The sequence below is a fragment of the Dipteris shenzhenensis genome, chromosome 13 (assembly GCF_047967505.1).
Source record: "Dipteris shenzhenensis isolate YYH24624 ecotype China chromosome 13, Dip_SZ_1.0, whole genome shotgun sequence".
Lineage (NCBI taxonomy): Eukaryota > Viridiplantae > Streptophyta > Polypodiopsida > Gleicheniales > Dipteridaceae > Dipteris > Dipteris shenzhenensis.
In genome coordinates this window covers 30124463-30145530 of record NC_141608.1, presented here as the reverse complement: position 1 = coordinate 30145530, position 21068 = coordinate 30124463, and the positions used below count along the sequence as shown (strand labels likewise).

At 44.6% G+C, this 21068-nt stretch overlaps 1 protein-coding gene across 1 annotated transcript in view; it reads right to left on the bottom strand.

Moving 5' to 3' along the window:
* Positions 1–21068, bottom strand: part of LOC147895276 (SNF2 domain-containing protein / helicase domain-containing protein / HNH endonuclease domain-containing protein) — a 188461-nt gene that overhangs the window by 89302 nt on the left and 78091 nt on the right. The window contains exons 8-9 of the mRNA XM_087383441.1: positions 7773–7832; positions 489–756 (exon numbers count right to left, since the gene is read on the bottom strand). Coding sequence (XP_087239567.1) covers positions 489–756; positions 7773–7832 — 328 coding nt within the window. The remainder of the gene's footprint in view (positions 1–488; positions 757–7772; positions 7833–21068) is intronic.

Below are 21068 nucleotides of genomic sequence, written 5' to 3'. Positions count from 1 at the left end.
CATCTTCTATGTGGGAACATATCAATAACCTTCAGAAACTCCAGCAGGAGATACTTCAGGTAGGATGCCAAGTGTCTCCAACTTTAAACATTAACAATGCCCACTATGAGGGTCAACCAAAAACCAAGAAATGCCAACATTCCACACAAGATTGAGATGGCATTTTCAGCCTCAACCTTGGTGCTTTCTTAAGCTCTTCTTTATGAGTAGGTTGTTTGCATTTTGTTTCTTAAGCATTTGTTGCTAGGGTATTTTTCATACTTAATAGAAGTCCTCTTATTGCTCAAATCCAAATATAGGATTCTAAACAAATAAACCAACTAGGTCCATCCATATCCTGGGTGAAAATCTTGAACTAGCACAAAAAGAGCCATCATTGTTACATGAGTTACACATGTACACGATTACAGCCTCTAAGAGAATGCTAGAATAGACATGTATGAATACTACTTACACACATCAACATCATAGAGTAAAGTTGTAGACACCTTGCAATAGAAAATCTGATGAAGAAACCTCATTTGTGATAGATTGCTCAGCACGATTGTTGTCCTCATTGCCATCTTCTTCCTCGTCACATTCACAACATCCTTTTGAAGAAAATCCACAAGAACAGAGGCATTCTTCGCCATTCGTATTATGGTCTTGTAGTGACTTACGCACTTCTACCACATCTACTGCATTCAAAGTCAATCTAATCACTTGCCTTCGTTTTGGAGGAAGTTGAGCCAAGACATCTTCCTTTAGCCGCCTCACCTGTAATTCAAATGAAAACATAATTAGTTTTTTCCCATTGAGAAAAGACCATTAAGAAGTCCAAGAATATCAAGCAATGCATTGATTTCTATGGTACACTACTTATAAATGCTATGCTTAAAGTGCAACCTCAACAACAATACAAGACGGTGAAAGAGATGTGATCAACCATGAGCTTTAAGAGAACTAGAGGCCCTCACTACCAAATTAGTTTTGTGGCCACTTGGAGTATTTACTTACTTTGAGAAGCATGAGCACAAATAAAAGATGGTAAAAGAATTATGTCATATGTTAGAGTAATAAGAATGATGAAGGGGTAGGGTTTCTACAATTAAATCAATCCACTTTCATGGTTCCCATTGAGGATTACTAGAATTCGAGCGACTGCGTTCGAGCGAGGTGATGGTTCGAGCGAGGAATTTCATAAATTTTGACATTCTAGTGTGATGTTTTATGTTCAAAAAGTAGCATTCATTGCTTACTTTTAGAGTTGTTGTCCTACCCATGATATTGTGAGTAATCAATTGTCTTATAGACAAACAACAATTTCTGAAAATGTTTGGCAATGTTTTTCAAGGGTCAACGAAGGAGGGGTGGAAGAAAGGGGTCAAAGTATGTGTTTTTCTTGTGCAATTTCCATTTTCAAGGCTAAAAATGGGAGGAGGAGCCTCCCTAGAGTCTATGATATCGCAGCCTCTAGGGAGGCTTCTCTTGCCAATTTTATTTGGGCCATAACTTGGTCAATTGGACTCCAAATATGGTCATGTTTGTAGTCAAAACGATTGGAATGATATGAATGAATACATTTATCATGTCAAAGTGTCAAAATCATAGATCTTTAGAAAGTTTATACTTATCTTTGTTTCATGAGAGTCGGACCTTATCAAACTCTATATTTAATTATGACCATGGATTTTTCTCATATAGAGTCTGGGTCCTTGGTTTCCTCCCTCCATCCTAGAGGTGTATACATGGTCAAGGACGTATGAAGGTGATCCGTATTTAGTTAGCATCATCATGGTCATAAGGTGATCAATAATTTATTAGTTCCATAGTTTAAACATTTTATTCATGTGATCATTTTGTGTACAAAATGGATCAAATCATGTCGGTAGCATAAAAATCGATGATTTACAAATAGTTGTTTGTGAGAGATTTTGCTAGGAGAAGCTTCTATATCATCAGTGGGACTATTGTTGCCCTGTATGTAACTCCATAAAATAAAGAAACTTGTTCAACTCACGTGCTACCTTACATGATTTTGAGTGATCGCCTCGAGGTGTAGACATCGCAACATTTTTCCTTTTGTATCTATTGAATGATTGCTAACTTGCATGTATTTATTATTTATCGAAGAATAGGTTTTCTCTTTGTATGTTGCTAAGAATTTTTCCTTTGGTATTCATTGAATGATTGCTGACTTGCATGGATTTATGAGTTATCCAATAGTAAGTTTAATCTTTGTAAGTTGCCAAGAATCATACAAAAAATAATTTAAAACAATCTGTAATAGTGTCATGTAGATTCAACCATTTTTACTAAAAATTTATTGCTCCTACAGGTTTAGACAAAGTTCCTCATAAGTGTCGCTCAAACGCAGTCGCTCAATGTTTTGACTTACCCGTTCCCATCTAACTATGGGCTAAAAGGTTAGTACAAAGGAAGAACTAGTAAAGCTATCATCTCATCCAAGAGAGCCTAGGATCAGACAAAGTAGAATCGTGTAATATACTAGAAATGATTGAACAAGGTTGAAATTAAAATTATTTCCTCCTATGTGTTCATGTATTGGAACGCATGCAAGGCCTCTGGTGAATTCTCATGTGAGCTGGGCCTCTAGGGTCCTCGTCCACTCTAGAATGACTAATTAAGAGAATCCTTCCAACCAAATCTCCAACTTTGTCTCTAATCCAAGCAAGCCTAGGATCAGTAACATTGACAAGCAGTATAGAGACTCAAGGCCTAGTTTCATCACAAACAAATTTTTGCTTCATTCTCCCTCTTGAGGTAATACATATCCATCCTTTGAAAATGACAAAGACACAATATAGAGACTCAAGGCCCTTCTAAAGTTCTTTGAAGTTACCACAAAGAAATTTCTGCTCCATTCCCCTTCTTTTAGATAAGACATGTCCATGCTTTGAAAATGATCAAAGCACAATCCACAAGTTAAAGTTTTCTTGTCCAAGAGACAACAAAGTGGAATAGTGTAATGTAATAGAAATGGTAAAAGAAGGCTGAATTTTCCATCCTCTCATGAATGTTCATGTTCATGGTTGGTAAGGCATGCAAGGCCTTTAGTTAATCCTCATGTGAACTGGCCCTCTAGGCTCCTCGTCCATCTAGAATGACTAATTAGGAGATGTGCAACCAAATCTCCTACCTGGTCTCTCATCCAAGAGAGCCTAGAATCAATAAGTAACATTCACAACCAATGTAGAGACTCAAGGCCTAGCTAAATATCTTTGGAGTAAAATGGGTCACCACAAAGAAATTTATATTCCCTTCCTCTTGCAAATAAGACATATCTGTCCTTTGAAAATGATGAAGACACAATGTAGATACTCCAGGCCCAAATTAAGATGTTTAAAGTCATCACGAACAAATTTATGCTCCATTCTCCCTCTTTCAAATAAGACATATCCATCCTTTAAAAACGATGAAGGCACAATCCATGACCTGGAGGATGGCGGCTTGGTTGACTGACAGAGGGAGGACATGCGTTTCAAATTGATGAGATCTCCCAAGCCTACCGGATACAAGGTCAAAGCATTTAGAGGATTGCACTCCATGAGGCAGCCCCCCCTGATGCCCTAGCTCCTCCTTCTCCTAGGGAAGACAATGTTTGGGAGGTGGTAGCCAGCATCACGGCTTGGAACATTTGGGTGGCCCACTGCAGTCTTGTGATGGGAGAACACCCAGTTCCACCCTCGGCTACCTTGGTTGCCATCTAGCAGGATATCATTTATACTCTATGATCCACCTGGGAGCGTGGGACTCCAGGCTCCACGGCGACTATTGAGAGGCATGCTCCTTTCTACAAGGCTTGGCCTGCAGGGGTTTTCTACATCTTCACTCCGTGAGGGATTCATATAGTCCCCCCACTTGGCTGTTAGCCTCAGTTCCAGAGATGCCCTAGGCAGTGAGCTGGGCTTCTCTGGAACAGGCCGGTTTTTCTTTCAACCTTTTTCGATTTTTTCATACTCAGCACCTTCGGGGCTGTTGTCTTGTATGAAATCTTTCAAGCATTAATAGAAGGTTCCTTTCTTTGAAAAAAAAAAAAAGATATCTTGTCATAAGTGACAACAAAGTAGAATCATGTAATATATTGGAAATGTGGAAGAAGATTGAACTTTCAATCCTCCCGTGAATGTTCATGGCTTGGTAAGGCATGCACGGCCTCCACTAAATCGTTGTGTGAAATGGGACTCCAGGCTCCTCGTCCACTCATGACTAATTAGGAGACTTCTAACCAAATCTCCTACATGGCATCATTGGGACGTGGAAGTCTTGGCCTATATAATGTCTAAGACTCCCAAGGATCTAAATGAAACTATACCTTGAAGTCTATCCGAGGGAAAGTTTGGTCTCTTTTGAAGTGATAGTATGAGGCCCAACGCTGCTAGTATGAGGCACAACAAGTGCGTAAAACTTACGACTGTGGGTGTTGATGTGATACTACTTGTGGCTTCATCGTAGGTTACAATACAATATGATTGCATGGTGATGGTGCAACTATTGAACGGTTATGGAGTAGACTGATGCCGGTGATGGTGCAAGTGTAGGACCAAATAGAAAGAAGAGATTGAATGAAACACAAGGAAAGGTCAACACATATGCTTGAAAGAACCATAACAAGTATGCGTGTGCTAGGAACCATAAGAAGATGCACGTACCAAACTAGAATAGCACAAGAATGGGACTTAGCACGATGTTACCAAAGGTCAAAGTACATAGGTCCACCTCTCAGATGGTACAAAGATCACTCACTAAGAATCCCCATCACAATGGGTGAGCTTGTAGCTCAAGCATCTCTTCTCTCCTTTCTTCAATGATGCTCTTATCCACTTTCACCCTTGGCTTCATCCTGGCGATGATCTGAGTCTTCTCTCATTGGTGCAATCTCCTCCCTTCGTTCTCATTGCCTATCCTCCTATCTCCATTAGCCATTCCACTGCTCCATCTCTTAACAGCTTTGATGACTTTCTGATTGTGTCATCTTTGGCCTTATTAGTCCTACCTTAACTACTTCATGTCCACATCCTAGTGTCTCTACTGAGGGTCAGATCACGTTGGTTGATATAACTTGCCATTCTCCTCATGCACGGTCGGTGCTACCTTACCTCCTTCATGTGCACTTCCTCGTGGCTCTAGAGATGGACCTAGCCAAATCATGTTGGTTGACAAAACTTGCCATTCTCCATGTGCACCTCCATCTTCAATAGGCGGGTCAACCAAGTGGCCTTTGGGTCAGATCACCTTGGATGTTGCCTTGTCTGTTGTCACCTCTAATTGTCCCAGTAACCGCGTGGTTTTCTTCCTCAAGTAGCCACGTCGCCTAGTCACTCCAATCACTGAAGTAATCCTTGCACTATAGGTCACATGTACATGGTCTGTTCTAATCAAAACCGCACATTATCCTCATATCCCTAGGGGTTCTATGATGCACATCTTAGGTCGTCCTTGTACCAATGACCTTTCAATCCCCATAGTTTCCGGCCACCATCATTCACACAGTGAATAGAAGAACCTAAGGCTAGTTTGCAAGCGCCTCATAAAATTATAGGAGTAAAGTGAAATGGCTCTTGGCCTTACAACTATATAATGAAGAATAGGCAAAAGCTAAATTCCAAGAAAAGAAAACTTTTTAAATAAACAACATAGCTCAAATAGCTCAAGTGACAAGAACTGACGTCGAAATCAATAAAACTGCCTAGGAGCTAAAGCTTGCTGGACCAAAGTAAAAGAAAACCCTTAGCCGTCAGAGTACATCAATGAAACTATCATGGAGCTGTAATAGTTCCGAAGTGGGCATTGTCCTCCTCTATAGTATAAATGACATTTTATAGATCCTCATACTTCTCTATGTAACAATGGCAATCGTACTTGTATTTATCGTGATTGGATTTTATTAGAAAAAGCTTAGCCTGAAGGTGAAGCAACTCCATTTGCAAAGTTTCATGGGACTTTTCCAGTTGTGTACCTAGCTTAACAAGCTATGAGATCTCACATGTTCCTGCTCCATGGCTGCAAGTTTAGTCTGCAATTATTCAGCCACCCAAGTTCAGCTTTGGAACCACAAACACAAAATGTGTGGTCCTCTTGCAATAGCATTAGCTCATGCTGCCCAGCTTGTTGATCTGCATGGCGTCCTTGTATAGCCCTTTTCTTTAAATACCAGTCCTGCCTCTGAAGGTCATGCTGTTAATGCAGTGAAGCCTGCTGATGTTTTCAGATTTCTTCCTCAACATGGAGTTATGCTAACCGTTTCCTCCTTCACATGGAGTTGTGCTGATATTTTACCTGGGGTTGTGCTGACGATCTCTTCTCCTGATCCCCAGAGATCCCATCCACCTCCATCTTCAAAGCTGTTTTGAGGATAGTATACCTTACGTGTGACTTGTGGAGTTGAAGAGGGCTGAACCTAGCATTTCTTCCTTCACGAGTTGAATAGTGCTGCACCTAGCCGCACAAAAGTACACCCACGACCCGCTTTGCCGCATCGACTGCTTGGTCCATGCATACCTATCACTGTAACCATGTGCTCTGCCATGTCAATCAGCTCTGCATACTCCTCAAATACAGCAGCCATGCCATGATCCTCCATAGATACCAAAGCCTTGATTGATGCAAGATATCGAGGGTGAGGTAACAGTGGGAGCCCTGGATGTGCTGGAGCTGGCTTCTTGGTCCTCTTGCAAGGGAATGGGAAAGACATTGTCTAGGTCCTCCTCCTCCAAACACGTAGGAGACCTTTTCTGCTTAATATCAGAAACAAGGTGAAAATAGTCTTCATTTTGCAACCAAGTATGTGCCACATTCGAGAAGGATGGCCAAATAATGAAGCCAGGCAATGCACTAGCATATCATTTCATGTAGTGTGGGCACTCAGCTGGTAGCAAGCCATGCCCCCCACCAGCGATGAGAGACAACCCTACAGAGACAGATACAGGACATCTTAATACCCATATCTATCCAAAGGATTTGCCATGAACTAGGATCATTGTTGATAGTCAATCACATATCCTGATCTCTTAGGATTTCTGACTTCTGATTGTTTATGGGCCTAGCGGCCCTTGCCTCTCCCCATAGTGGCTTGTATGAGGCTTTTTTATTGTACCCTGTCTCATAGGCCCGCGAGGCCTCCTAAAGATATTAATCTCTCTCTCTCTCTCTCTCTCTCTCTCTCTTCCATCATTTCTTTGGATCACAGACCCCTTAGGGAAGACGATGTTCCTCATATTTCATATTTTACATTTTGTATCTAGGCATTTTTGGTACTCTATTTCATTTCATTTTGTATCTAGGATTTTTGTAGCCATTTTTGGCATCTTAGCTGTATTACGATGAGGCCACCTAGTTGGCGCATCGTTGATGATGTATTTTCCTTTCGGATGATTTTGTGTCCCATAGGCCATGTCTGGCCTTCCGTGGACCTTTAATAAAATTTCTTTCTTTCTTTCTTTCTCTCTCTCTCTCTCTCTCTATCTATCTATCTATCTATCTATCTATCTATTTGTAAATATATGTGTGTTATTTTGGATTTGCCCTTAAATTCTTTGGATCAAGCCAATCACCTCCTCTTAATTCTTATGGGAAATCAATCCAACTAACTATTGATAAATTGATTGTATGCACAAAAAAATTAACATATCGGACACCAATCAAAGCTAGTATATTATGTGAATCAAAATGCTTCTTGAAATGGGCAAGGAGAATAGAACTGGCACTTGCAAGACGAGGGCAGAGGTACAGATAGAGAGAGAGAGAGAGAGAGAGAGAGAGAGAGAGAGTACCATTATCGTTTCCTTTAATAAGACGTTGAGCTCATGTAGACGTCTCCCTTTTGAAAAATCCTAATAAGAAAAAAAGGAAGACTTTAAAAGTTCAAAACTTAGAAACAAAATCAAGTAGGATGAAATCAAACCTATCTAAAAATGTATGTAAAGTCCATATTCACTAATCAATAAGTTGTCGGTCCCAATCAATGCTTTACTCCATGACATACCCCCTCCCCCCCCTGCCCCCTCCTCTCAATTCAATGCGCAAGTATGAAATCGAATGGAGAAGTATGAAATACAGGAATACCTCGTGGAAGGTATCTCAGAGTTGAAAAAGATACATGATGTATAGAATAAGAACAACCTCCAACCATTTAGAGGTGGAAAAAGGCAAGGAAGGAAAGAATATGTAAAATCTGCCCAACAGAGGAAATAGATAATGAAGAGCAGACTCTCCTTCATTGTTATGCATGCATGCATATCAGGGAGAAAGCATAGGAAAGCAACAGTGCCCTCAGCTAAGAGTCAATCACCCAAGCAACAGTGCCCTCAGCCTATGAGTCTTTATAAGTCAACCAACCAAGCATCTACTAACAACTTAGGAATTTTAAAAAATTCTATCAAACGGATGCAAAGAGCCACTATAATTTTGATACTTGTTTCTAGTCCCATAGATCTTGTAGGGTCTCACGCAGATCTAATACAATCATACTCTCTCTCTCTCTCTCTCTCTCTCTCTCTCTCTCAGCCTCCCGCTAGCCTCTCCGCCCCTAGATCTCAGCCCTCTCCACCCCTAGCCTCTCCGCTCGCCTCTCTGCCCCTAGCTCTCATCCCTCTCCGCCCCTAGCCTCTCCGTTCAGCCTACCGCTAGCCTCTCCGCCCCTACCCTCTCAGCCAGCCCCTCCGCCCCTGCCTCTCAGCCCCTCTGCCTTCCTAGCCTCTCCGCCTCCCTAGCCTCTCAGCCCCTCCGCCTCCCTAGCCCCTCCCCCTCCCTCAGCCCTCTCTCTGTTGTTGCACCAGCCCCCCCGCTAGCCTTTCCGCCCAGCCTCCCGCTAGCCTCTCCACCCCTAGCTCTCAGCCCTCTCCACCCCTAGCCTCTCCGCTCACCTCTCTGCCCCTAGCTCTCATCCCTCTCCGCCCCTAGCCTCTCCGTTCAGCCTACCGCTAGCCTCTCCGCCCCTAGCCTCTCAGCCAGCCCCTCCGCCCCTAGCCTCTCAGCCCCTCTGCCTTCCTAGCCTCTCCGCCTCCCTAGCCTCTCAGCCCTTCTGCCTCCCTAGCCCCTCCCCCTCCCTCAGCCCTCTCTCTGTTGTCGCACCAGCCCCCCCGCAACCCCCCTCCTGTTGCACCAACCCCCCCTGCTGTTGCATCTCCTCTGCTGCCTGTCACCTCCCGTCCGCCATCCTCTTCTGCCCATCACCTCCTCTGCTGTCGCTGCTGCCATGCCTGCTGTTCATGTGGGTGGGACTCTAGGCCTACCGCAGGCCTCTAGGCTTGGCCATACAGCAGCTGAGCTGCTGCCTTAGGCCATGAACAGCTGCAACAGCTGTCCCAATAGTGGCGAGCAGATGCGCCTGCTGCTCAGCTGCCCTCAAGCCTGCTGCTAGCCTTAGGTTAGTACTGGGTATCCCTGCAGTCCATTGGCCCCACTTGAGGCTCCAACAGGCCCTCATGGCCTAGCTCCACAGCTCCGCATCAGCTACAAGTGACCTGCAACACACCAAGATCAAGAAAGGCCCGCAATCAAGGGGAAAAGGGGAGGGATCTTGTGCAAGAATGTAAGATCAATATTTCTCTACAAGGTCTTCAAATCTATTTTGAACTATGCCTACACGAGGGTGTGTGGAGGACATTTGGGGAAAACAAGCCTTGGAATCTGCTCTGACAGCCCTCTCGAATGGGACAGCCCACAAAGTGCTCACATGCCTCAAAATATGTCTCGTGCTAATTGAAAAAATAGACAGCCTAGAGGCCACAAATGTGGCCTTATTGGCTGAAAAATCCCATGTTGACAAGACCCTTGCTGAGTTTAAAAAACAGGGAGGGAAAATACAACAAGAATGGAGGAAAGAAAAGGCCAAGAAAGAGGACTGGGAACAAGAAAATACAGAATGGATTAATGAGAAGGTAAAGCTCCAAGATAAGATGCATTCACTGGTGGGTGTTGACCTACAACAAATGAAGGATATGCAAATGCCTTCAGAGGGGAGTTGTAAAGCCATGGAAATACTCAGAACAGAGAATGCAGATCTCAAAAAAGAGATGGCGACCATGCAGGCCACGATGATTGGGAAACATGCTGAGATCACACAACAACTCAATAAAGGGAAAGAAGAAATGCTTGAATGGACAGCAGTGGCTAAAAAGGGATCAGTTGCACCCAAGAAGGAGTTTATCTCTGAGACTCTAGAGGAAGATAAAAGGAGATCCAGCAAGGTCTTGAATGTGCTTGTAAGGGGCTTGATGGTGGGAGATACCCCAATGGCAAATGCCCAAGTTTTGTTCACTAAAATGGGGGTTAATCTTACATGCGAGACAGCCTGGAGAGTAGGTAAAGCTGAAACACCAATGAGAACCTTAGTACTGAAATTCTGGAATGCCATGGATAGGTCCACCATTATGAGCATGAGAGCAGCATTGAAAGGGACCAGGATATATTTGGATGATGATCTAACCCTCCTACAGTAGGAGCACAGAAGGGAGGGAATGGTATGGGTAATGGCAGCAAGGGAGGTAGGAAAATGGGCTGTATATGGAGATGGTAAAGTCATTATCCACGAGAGACCAACCAAGGAAGAGAAGGAAGATGGGGAGTTATGACGGTGTCGGACCAATGGGATGAATGCACATAATGAACTCAAGATGGCAGTGTGGAACTGTAATGGCACACTCTGACCTAGGAGGATTCTCGGAGACATACACTGGGAGGGACATGATCTTTTACACCGAGACACATGAGAGTCCAGAGCGAGGATTGCCCACTGTGGTAGGATATACATGGGAGTCAGCTCACCGGAAGGAAATGAGGGAAGACAGTGGAGTGTGTGGCTCCAGAGGAGTGGCCATCTTCTTCAGATCACATTTGAGACATACCTCATTTCAGTGGTTCGGAGAGAGGAACACGCGTGACATATGTGGGTTCGTGTCCAAACACCTAATGCCCGACCAATCTACATGGCAGTGTGCTACTTTCCCCCAGATACATCACCTTATGCACACGCAGTCACTATGAAGGGACATAGCCCATATGAGACGATACGTGATGATCTCATTGAGTTCTCTAGACTAGGAGACAGCCTCCTTCTTGGTGACTTCAATGCACGTACAGGTGACAAGCAAGTGGGCCTACTTGACTTTACTTCAGACTCTCTTATAGTACCAGAACTAGACACTACAGAGCTTGGGACAGTGAGACACTCAATGGATGCATCACATGTGATGGGATACGGCCGGCATCTACTTGACCTCGGGGCTATCCATGACCTAATCATATATAATGGCCTACAGAGATGGCCATTATCTGGTGGGTTCACTTGTTTCTTGCATGGCGGAGGTACTAGTACAGTGGATTACATACTCAGTCCCCTATGCTTCACCTCACGGGTACACGATTTCGTTGTGCCCCCTCCCTCGCTAGGTGCTGACCACTCATACCTATCCTTCAGTATTTCCACCACTATGCCAATCACATGGAGAGCCCCCCCCACTCCCACTTGTGTACAGGTCCACTTTGAACAGACCCTTGACCCCGTTTGCGTGAGCCATTTGGCACAGGAGCTCCCAGGTTTACTACTTAGGGACGAGGTAGACCTCGCCCATGCATCATACACCCTTGCCACCGTGGTCACGGACGTAGCTTTAAAATCTTTCCCTATGACTCGGCTTGGGCGCGTTTCTGTAGGAAAAATGCCTCAGATGCCCTGGTATGATGATGAGTGTAGAGAGATGAGAGCTCACCTCACATGTGAGCAAGCCCTTGGCCACTTGACACCACCTAAAACACAGAGGATCTCACGACGGCTGACACGCTGCAAGCGGCGGGCTATCCTCACCCATAAGATGGGCAAGGTGATTAGTTCATTCAGAGGAGGGGATCCTACTATTGGATGGGGCTCCTATCGGAGAGGAAGCCGCCTATCCCCATCACATACCCGGGTGTTTGGCACACATACGCATGCTCTCTCTAAGATGTTCCGATGCAGGCACCACCTAATATGTCCACTATGCCCAGACCCGACACTCCGTTGGCTACATAACCGGAGAGCACAAGATCATGAGGGGCTACGGACGGAGCATTTCGCACACGGGCACGAGGTTTTGGCCCCGCCGATCCTAGCACAGATGTTCAACCACGTCATATGCCACGGCTTTCCACCCTCCTGGAGCACTACCACCATCGTCCCAATACACAAGGCAGGTGACCCCATGGACATTGGGAACTACCCCACTCTCATGATTGGCCACACTCTGGCCAAGATCTATGGATCTGTACTAGAGAGAGAGAGATCAGCAGTCACACACAGGCACATGGGCCATGTGCAACGTGCCCTAGGACAGGCACGATTTCGGAGACATCATTCCACCCTAGACCACATCTTCACACTGAGGGCTGTCATTGAGGAGGGGAGGTCGAGGTGTTAGAAAGTCTATGCCTCCTTTGTAGAATTTCATAAGGCTTTCGATATTGTCCCACGATCCCGCATGATTAGGAGACTCCAGGAGATGCAGATCCCAGAGGTTCTGATTTGGGGGGTGATGAGCCTATATGAGTCTGTCAGGGGACAAGTTCGCGCCCCAGGAGGCCTATCAGGTTGGGTGCAGAGCACGATTGGGGTGAAATAGGGATGCCCCCTCTCATCGACTCTCTTCAGCCTCTACATTGATGAGATCACATCCTTCATAGACCACTTGGGTGGCGAGGGGTCACTGCTCGCTAATTTGTTAATACCGATACTACTATATGCAGATGACATAGTCCTCTTGTCATCCTCATCAGAGGGTTTACAGAGACATCTGGAGGCCCTCGAGGAGTTTTGCACAGAGAGAGATCTGACAGTTAACCTTGGGAAGACCAAGGTTATGATCTTCAACACCTCATACCTAGTGCTCCATCGACATAGCTTCACTTACCGAGGTCAGCCAGTAGAGATTGTGCAGTCCTACACATACTTGGGTGCAGTTTTCATTGGGCCAGCTTTCACGATGATCCATGCAGCCCGAGCACGCCTCATACAAGGATATGGTGCTCTGGCCCGTTTAGAGCAACAGTGTTTCCAGGCACACTTCCACAACTCATCGACGAAGTGCTGGCTTTTTGACACCCTAGTGAGACCAACTGCCATGTATGCAGCACCGTTCTGAGGGGTGATATTTCAGCAGCAGAGTGGAAGAGATTTGAGCGGCTACAGATAATGATGGGATCTAGGATGATTCGTAGTAAGCCCTCAGTCCCCCATTAGATAGTACAGGCAGAGTTTGCTATGACCCCTCTTTAGATCAATGCCACCTTTCAGACAGTCACCTTCCTCCATAGAGTCTGGGATCTACCTCGTGGTAGGCTACCGAGACTGGCATTGGAATCCTCTATCCGACTAGCAGAGAGTGGGTTTGATACAGCATGGTAGTATGCATGCGTCTCTGCTTGGTTCGCCAGTCATGGCATTCAGATGGACAGGCTCCATCCTTTTCAGTATAGCATGGATGCACCCCCCGAGTTGATTCCGTGAGATGAGATTAACTGCATCATACGGTTAGACCTCCTCTAGCTTCACACACTTCGGACTTGGGGGGGGGACCAGGATTTCCCCACCAAGACCCAGCTCTACTATGACCATTTCTTGAGAGTATCGGAGGATGGCCTCATCAACAGACCCCATTATCTTGAGGATAGAGGAGTCTCACATGCACAGAGGATTGTCATTGGACAGATGCGAGTCTCCTCCCATCAGCTGAGGATTGAGGCAAGGAGAGCTGCAGGCATACCCAGAGAGCAGCGGACTTGTATGCTACGCACGATGGGTCAGGTCGAGACCGAGGAGCACTTTCTTTGTATATATCCCGCCTACTACGAGATTCGAGGGCGCTACCATTGTCTTTGTCAGGAGGGACACAAGTTTGGCCCACTCTCACGACTGATCCACTTCCAGGATCAGGTCTGTATTGGGCTCTACCTAATGGAGATGCGGAGACAAAGAGAGACACTACTGCGACGGATCAAAGAGTAGCAGGACACTAAGGTGGACCGAGCGCAGAGGCAGGTCACCAACCTCTATCATTTGAGCCAGCTCCAGGGCACTCTAGAGTAGAGGAGCTAGCTGACATGAGAGATACATGGGTCAATAGAGGGAGTCGACACGACACCACTACTGGACGAGGGTCATGGGGATCTCACATGTGACAGGAGACCAGAGCACACACGATTGAGGTTAGACCTATCTCAGCTCTTCTCAGAGGCGACCGACACAGATGTGGCATTACACTTGACATAGCCCATTGGATCCAGAGATCAAGGAGACCACACCCCCCACCACAGTGCCAGACAACTCGACAGATGCAGATACATGAGCTCTTTGTGTCACACCAGAGAGCTATCACGGAGCCTAGATACATGGAGCCAGATCATGTTCTTGGAGCATTAGCCTTGAGTGGCGCCTGACATGACCCACTCATGTTACACACTATTTGGCTTTTTTGGCTTGACTTGATATGATGTACTACTTTAGTATTTCAGTTTATGTGTTTTCTAGTACTCAGCGAGGGTCTTAGCGAGCCCTTCACCCCAGCCACTATGGCTTGTATGAGTTTACTTTGTTTCCGCACTTTTGTCCCATAGGCCCGTGAGGCCTCCCACGGACGTTAATGTCTCTCTCTCTCTCTCTCTCTCTCTCTCTCTCTCTCTCTCTTTTCCGCAGCCCCCCTCCCTCCCTCAGCCCCCTCCCTCCCAACCACTGTCTCCCATCAGCCTCCCACTTGCTATCATCCCCCAAGGGGTGGGTTGCGATTTGCACCTCTCTAATGAAGCTAGAACTTGAATGGCAATAGGAGAGAGAGAACAAGAGGACAAGGCACCACACTAGGGGCTAGAAATAAGGGCTGGCCCCCTCTGAAGGTCTTTATTACGATTGAAAATTGTTACAAAGCTTGCTCACAGGGGAGCTTGATTTTAATACAACTTGGATTCTCATCCATATAAAGAGCACAATTTCTTTCTTATTCAAATTGGCAATTTCCTTGCTTCTAGCCCTGTGGGCTCTCTTTTAGGTTGCTTCCCTCCAATGTAGAGGTCCTAGGTAATAGATGCCTTGGGAGTACCAGACTAGTCTGCTAGACCCATATTTGCAAGAGTATTGCTGCTGTGGTGGCCGTGCCTGCACCTGCTCCCTCTACACTACTGCGATTGCTGTTGTTGATGGAGTATAGCTATTAGCACTTGCTATTGGTACTTACTAGGCTGGAGTGATGCTGCTTGTCGAGCTGATGCTAGAGCTTGGTTGTGCTGCTAGACCTTGCTTGTTGCTAGTTCCTACTCTAGGATGCCCTGTCTGTGAATATCTTAGAGAAAGAGAAAAGGAGATAACATATTGCACATTCTCTGTTGGCCCTTGGGTTAGGCCAACATAGGAGAACTCACCAGCAGTAGCCAAAGGAATATTACAAGGTATGCTGAGTCACTGAGTATGCGAGTTACCAGGGTAGCAAAGCAGCTTCAAGGGGATCGAGCTACCTGAGTGGGGACATGCAACTAGCAAAGAGGGGCCAGAAGGAAGGTAAGCAGACCCCTGAGAGTAGAGAGCAGGACAGGAAGATGAACAGTTGGTCTTCCTAGTCAAGCCAGGCCATCTCACTAAGGCGAGAGTACATCCTTAGTCGAGTCTGTCCATATGAATGGAAAGTTGAGTCTGTCGATTGAAGTGAGAGGATTCAAGCTAAGCCGAGGTGGCAGCTTGTAAAATGTTTTTGGAAGTAGGTTTCTCTTTGTGTGCAATAATAGTATTTTCATGTAAACCGTTCCACCCCGTCATCATATGGTCACCCCAATCTTCTGTGTTCAATTACTCTGTTGTCATCGAGTTTGTTTGCGGACCTTGTACAACAACCCACTTTGTGTTAACACCACCCACTAGAGCACCGAGCATTGAGCACCTGAGCACTTCTAATTCGGCACCCTGGCACCTTGCAACACATATTAGAACCCTTATTGTCACAAGCAACCCTAAGCAAGACAAAGCATCAACATTTGGCGATCAACATATTAGAACCCTTATTGTCACAAGCCAAAGCCTAAGGAAGTAGATGGCGGTGTCTTCTGCAACCAAACATAATGAAAATGAATTAACCGAGAGATTGTCTCAACTCTCAGCGTTTCAAGATAGGAATCGTCGAGGAAATCATAATCAAAGGCGGCCAGCTACGGGACATGGTCGAAGAGCTATTTGGAAAGAAGACAAGCGAGCTTCACATGGAGAAAGAGGCCGAATGTCTGAAGTTGATATAGAGCAGTGGAGGCGGTTCAGTCGAATTCCTCTACGAACTGAGCGAATGGGAATTCAAGTTGAGGACGAGCTGCATGACAATCCTGATGATGTACCTATTGAATGCCCTTGCGGACAGCGTCCTCATGTAGTGCATCAAGATGGTGATTGCTATGTACATTCCAGCCTCAAAGTTTGTACTGACTTCATGCTAGCAAGTGGACGATCTACTTACCCAGGGTACAGAGCAGACCGAGTAGTAAAATCTGCAGAGCGAGTAGAAAGGCTTGAAACTCAAAACATCAAGGTGCAGAATTACAAGGGTACAGATGATGAAGACCTGTATAGCCATTTATAGAGCCTTTTATGAGTCTCTCATATTAATGGTGCTACTATAGATTCAGAATACATGGATTATTTCCCTTGTACTTTGGTTAAGGGTGCACAAAGGTGATTTAATCAATTTCCCATTCGATACTCCTCGCTGATTGGGATGCTATGTCTAAAGCTTTCTTACGAAGGTTCTGACAAGAGATGAATGAGGACGATGTTCGAACTCAATTAAGCGAGTTAAAACAAAATAAGGGAGAATCTGTTCAAGAGTTTGTGTTGCGAATGCAAGCTCTCATCAATCAATTGTCAACTGTACCTGATGATAAGTCTATGCGAGCCTGGTTGATCACTACATGTACTCAGATTGACTTGAGGAAGCTAGAAATTGTAAATCCAACTCGAACTTATGAAGAATTGCTTGATCGAGCAGTTGCCCTAGAGAAGAGTGAGGGTCTCAAGGGTAAATCAAAGAAAAAGAACACTCATAAAAAAGATGCCAGTGATAATGATGATGCAATCATGAAAGTCATAAAGAAAGCCTTGTAAGAACTGGGAATTTGAGGAAAGCATAGTTCTAACGAGAAATTGTGTGGTAAATGTTCCAAAAATGGTCACATGAAAGATTATTGTAAAACAAAGTATTGCAAAACTTGTACCAAATATGGGCATGATGACTCTGAATGTTGAATGTAGTTGCACATCAAGTGACCACTGGTGGAAAGCCACCTCGACCTGCTAACAAAGATAAAGGGAAAGATGGAAAAGAAAAGCTTGATCCTTCAAAGATCAAATGCTATTGCTATGGAGTAAATCATTACGGGGATGATTGCCCCATATGGGTTGAGCATGTTAAATTTTTTAGGAATAATATGGAAAGGTAAGAAGTAGATCCTGCATGTAAAGCAATCGAAGCACATATGCCTGACACAGTGGATGCTTAGGTAGTTACTCAGTCAAAGGGGCGTGCAATTTCTTTCAAAGATGAAACAATGCCTGTTAATGTGGATTGGAAGGTGCAAGAAGATGTTTCAAAGATGAAACAATGCCCATTAATGTGGAGTGGAAGGCACAAAGATACACTGCACCTAAAATTGCTCGTGAATTGAAGGGTAAAGCTCCAGCTTTACCCCAACAATTGAGTTGTCACCCGAGCAACCAATTACTATCACCAAGGTAGGTGAATCTTCAAAGTCTCAGGAGCAAACAGAGAAGATGGAAAATGCTGCAGTTACTAGCGCAAAGCCTACCCAAGCATGGGAAACCTTAAGAAATATGAAGGTAACATTGAATTTTTCTGAGTTGATGCAACTTGCCCCGTTTTGTCGAGAGTTTTTCACAGAACAATTCAAAGACTCTTGAGGATAAATAAAAGGACGTGGATGCTTTGGTCACTATGCCTATCATTGACACACCTGTGGTAGATAAAAAGGTTCCTATTATCATAGTTAAAGTGAAAAAGCAAACCATTCCAGGTAGATGGTGGATTAGGAGTGAATATTATTTCTGAAGAACTTGCGACTCAGTTAAAGTTTACTTAAAGTTAAACACTAAAAGCCGTCTCCGTTTTGAGTTTGAATGGCTGACCACACACTAGTCGAGGCTAAAAGGAATGTTACAAGATGTGGTTATTTATATTGGAGGTATAAAAGGAATGTTACATCAGTCTCATTGTGATTGCAATGGAGCAACAAGCTTATCCGATTTTGTTAGGACGTCCATGGCTAAAAAGTGCCAAGGCATTGCATGATTGGGTATCTAAGGAAATGATTATTAAGTTGGAAGGGAAGGATGTTTGTATTCCCACTAATCCTTGAAAAATACCAAATAGTTGTCATCCTAAAGAATTAGAAGTTATTGATCAATTTCCCCAATATGTCGAGTCTTGACTCATGGAATTGCAGATCATTCCAGTTGGTGAACTTGACATATATCAAGTGCCATAGCTGATATAAAATGTAAAATGAAGGCTGAACAAATAGCAATACAGAAGGATATGTATCCGAGTCATTTCATGGAAGATAATGTGGATGAAAAGGAAATTACCGAAACACCCATTGCCATCACTCGACTCGTATTGACCAATTGATTCCTGAGTGAACACAGGAACTCAACACAAAAGACAATCCTCGCATAGTCGTTGTTAGTGCTAACTTAACATTGGATCAACTCAATCTCATCAAAGATTTGCTTGTGACTTATAAAATGTCTTTGCCTTGACTTTGCTGATCTCCGGGGAGTTCCACCTGAGATTTGTCAGCACAAAATTCCACTTGTTCCAGATGCTAAACCCATTCACCAGCAAAGGTATCGCATAAATCCTAACTATGCCAAATAGGTCAAGGCAAAACTGGATCAACTTATTCAAACAAGATTTATTCATGCAATTGATCAAAGTGATTGGTTGTTTCCAATTGTTGTGGTACCTAAGAAGAATGGAAAGCTTTGTGTTTGTGTGGATTATAGACAATTAAATGCCCAAACGGTACCAAACGCATTCCAATACCGTTTATGGATGGAACTGTTGATTAGGTTGTTGGACATGAGATGTACTCATTTATGGATGGTTATAGTAGGTACAACCAGATTACTGTGGCACCTGAAGACCAGTCTAAGACTGCATTCATCACCGACTCGGGAGCATATGCTACTCGGGTTTTGCCTTTTGGTTTGCGAAATGCCACTTCAACATTTTAGAAATTCAAGGTATAAACTTTTCATGACTACCTGATAAAATTCAGTGCTATAAACCTAGATGACTTTTGTGTTTACTCTTCAAAGGCCAATCATTTGGGACTTTTGGAGAAAGTTTTTCAACGATGTCATCAGGCAGGTATATCTCTTAACCCGGCCAAGTTTGTCTTTTGTATTTGAGTTGGTGTATTACTCGGGCATGTAATTTCCAAGGAAGGCATTCATAGTGGTGTATTACTCGGGCATGTAATTTCCAAGGAAAGCATTCGTACTGAGCTAGGTGAAAATTCATGCTATTCAATGTTACGCTCTAGCCGAGGTAGCATGACCTCATAAGAATCAGTCGACATTTCCCTTAAAGGATCTATGTTTGTAATATATTTGTTTGCGCTTCATGTAAATGATCGGGAGGGAATTAATGTCAAGGTCCTAGTAAGGGTTGATAGCACCAGACTAGGTGGATCTAAGGCTAAGGGCCTAATGCAAGAAATGTGCCTAGGGGCAAAGGAAATTAAAGCTTCCCAAGTGAGGGGTGAAATGTTGCATTAGGAAGGCCCTATGATGATGACATGTGGCATCTAGATCCATCTAGGGAGATGGGGCTTGTTGGAGTTAGTGAGAGATGGAGAGTGGACTGTACGTATGTTTTTTATCAGATTTTCTCCGTCAGCTCTCACGCTTCAGCAAGGTTGGCTCGGTGGAACAATATCGGTGCTACTCCCGTGATCTGCCTGTAGTTAGAAGATAGTGTGTTACATTTGGTATCAGAGCTAAAGGCTAGGTGAGAGAGAGGATCTGGGTGACGGAACGTGGAGCGTAGGTGTGACGAATTTGCTACGCGTGACGTCCAATGGAAAAAAAAAAGTCAAGGGGCTCGTGACCTCCGCGCGACGGGCTGATTTGACGGATTACAGAGATAGAACTGTTCGTGAGATTTGATCGGCGCTGACCTATGAAGCGATACGTGAACAGTGACGATACGTGATCGACGAATTTTGGAGGGGTTGTTGCCCGTGACGACGAACGACGTGGTGGTCCTCCCGCACTGTTCGTAATAATTGCTCGGGCTTAATAGGGGCTCATGTTACGGGAAGCCTTCGATGTGCTACGTGGCTGTCTGGCTTGTAGTAGATTTCGACCTGCTTCCCTGGCGGACGTATAGTCAGAGCCCTCCAAGGCCACGTAGGCAACTCGTAGGCTGAGATAGATTCCAAACAGAGAGCTACGCTTTGGCAGAAAAAAAAAGAGAGCGTATCATTTGTTCGTGGAGCTGAAGCGTGATTACACTCTGGTTCCTTTGGTATCACCGAGGTATCAAATCAAGAGGCAGGAGCGATCAATCAGGGAGCTTCTGTCAACTCTGTGTTTTTTTTTTCCCTGATTAGTCTTTGTTGATGCTCCGCTTATGTCAAGAGGGTCTCGTAAATATTCAAGGTGCATAAAGGGATAGCCAGTCCGTATATAGACTTGTGGTTCAGTCAGAGTTAATTTGCAGGAATTTCCCTAGTATAGGGAAAAGCGGGATTTGGATATATGCCTGTGTCAAATGCCTAGTTAGTGTGAATTTGAGATTTTCCCTAGTATAGGCGTCAGAGTGTCAGTATACTGGATTTTGTCAATTTATAAGGGTAGTCTTTTAGCGGTGTTTTTAATATAAAAAAAAGCAAAACACCCATTGACCTGAATGGAAGCAGAAGAAGGAGCTTCCAGAAGGGACCCTGGTGAGTCAGGAGTCCGGCTGACCTAGTAGGTGTCGCGCTCAGTAGCTCGCACCTTATCTGGCAGGATTGCATTACTTGAGGATGCCTTGCAGCAGTTA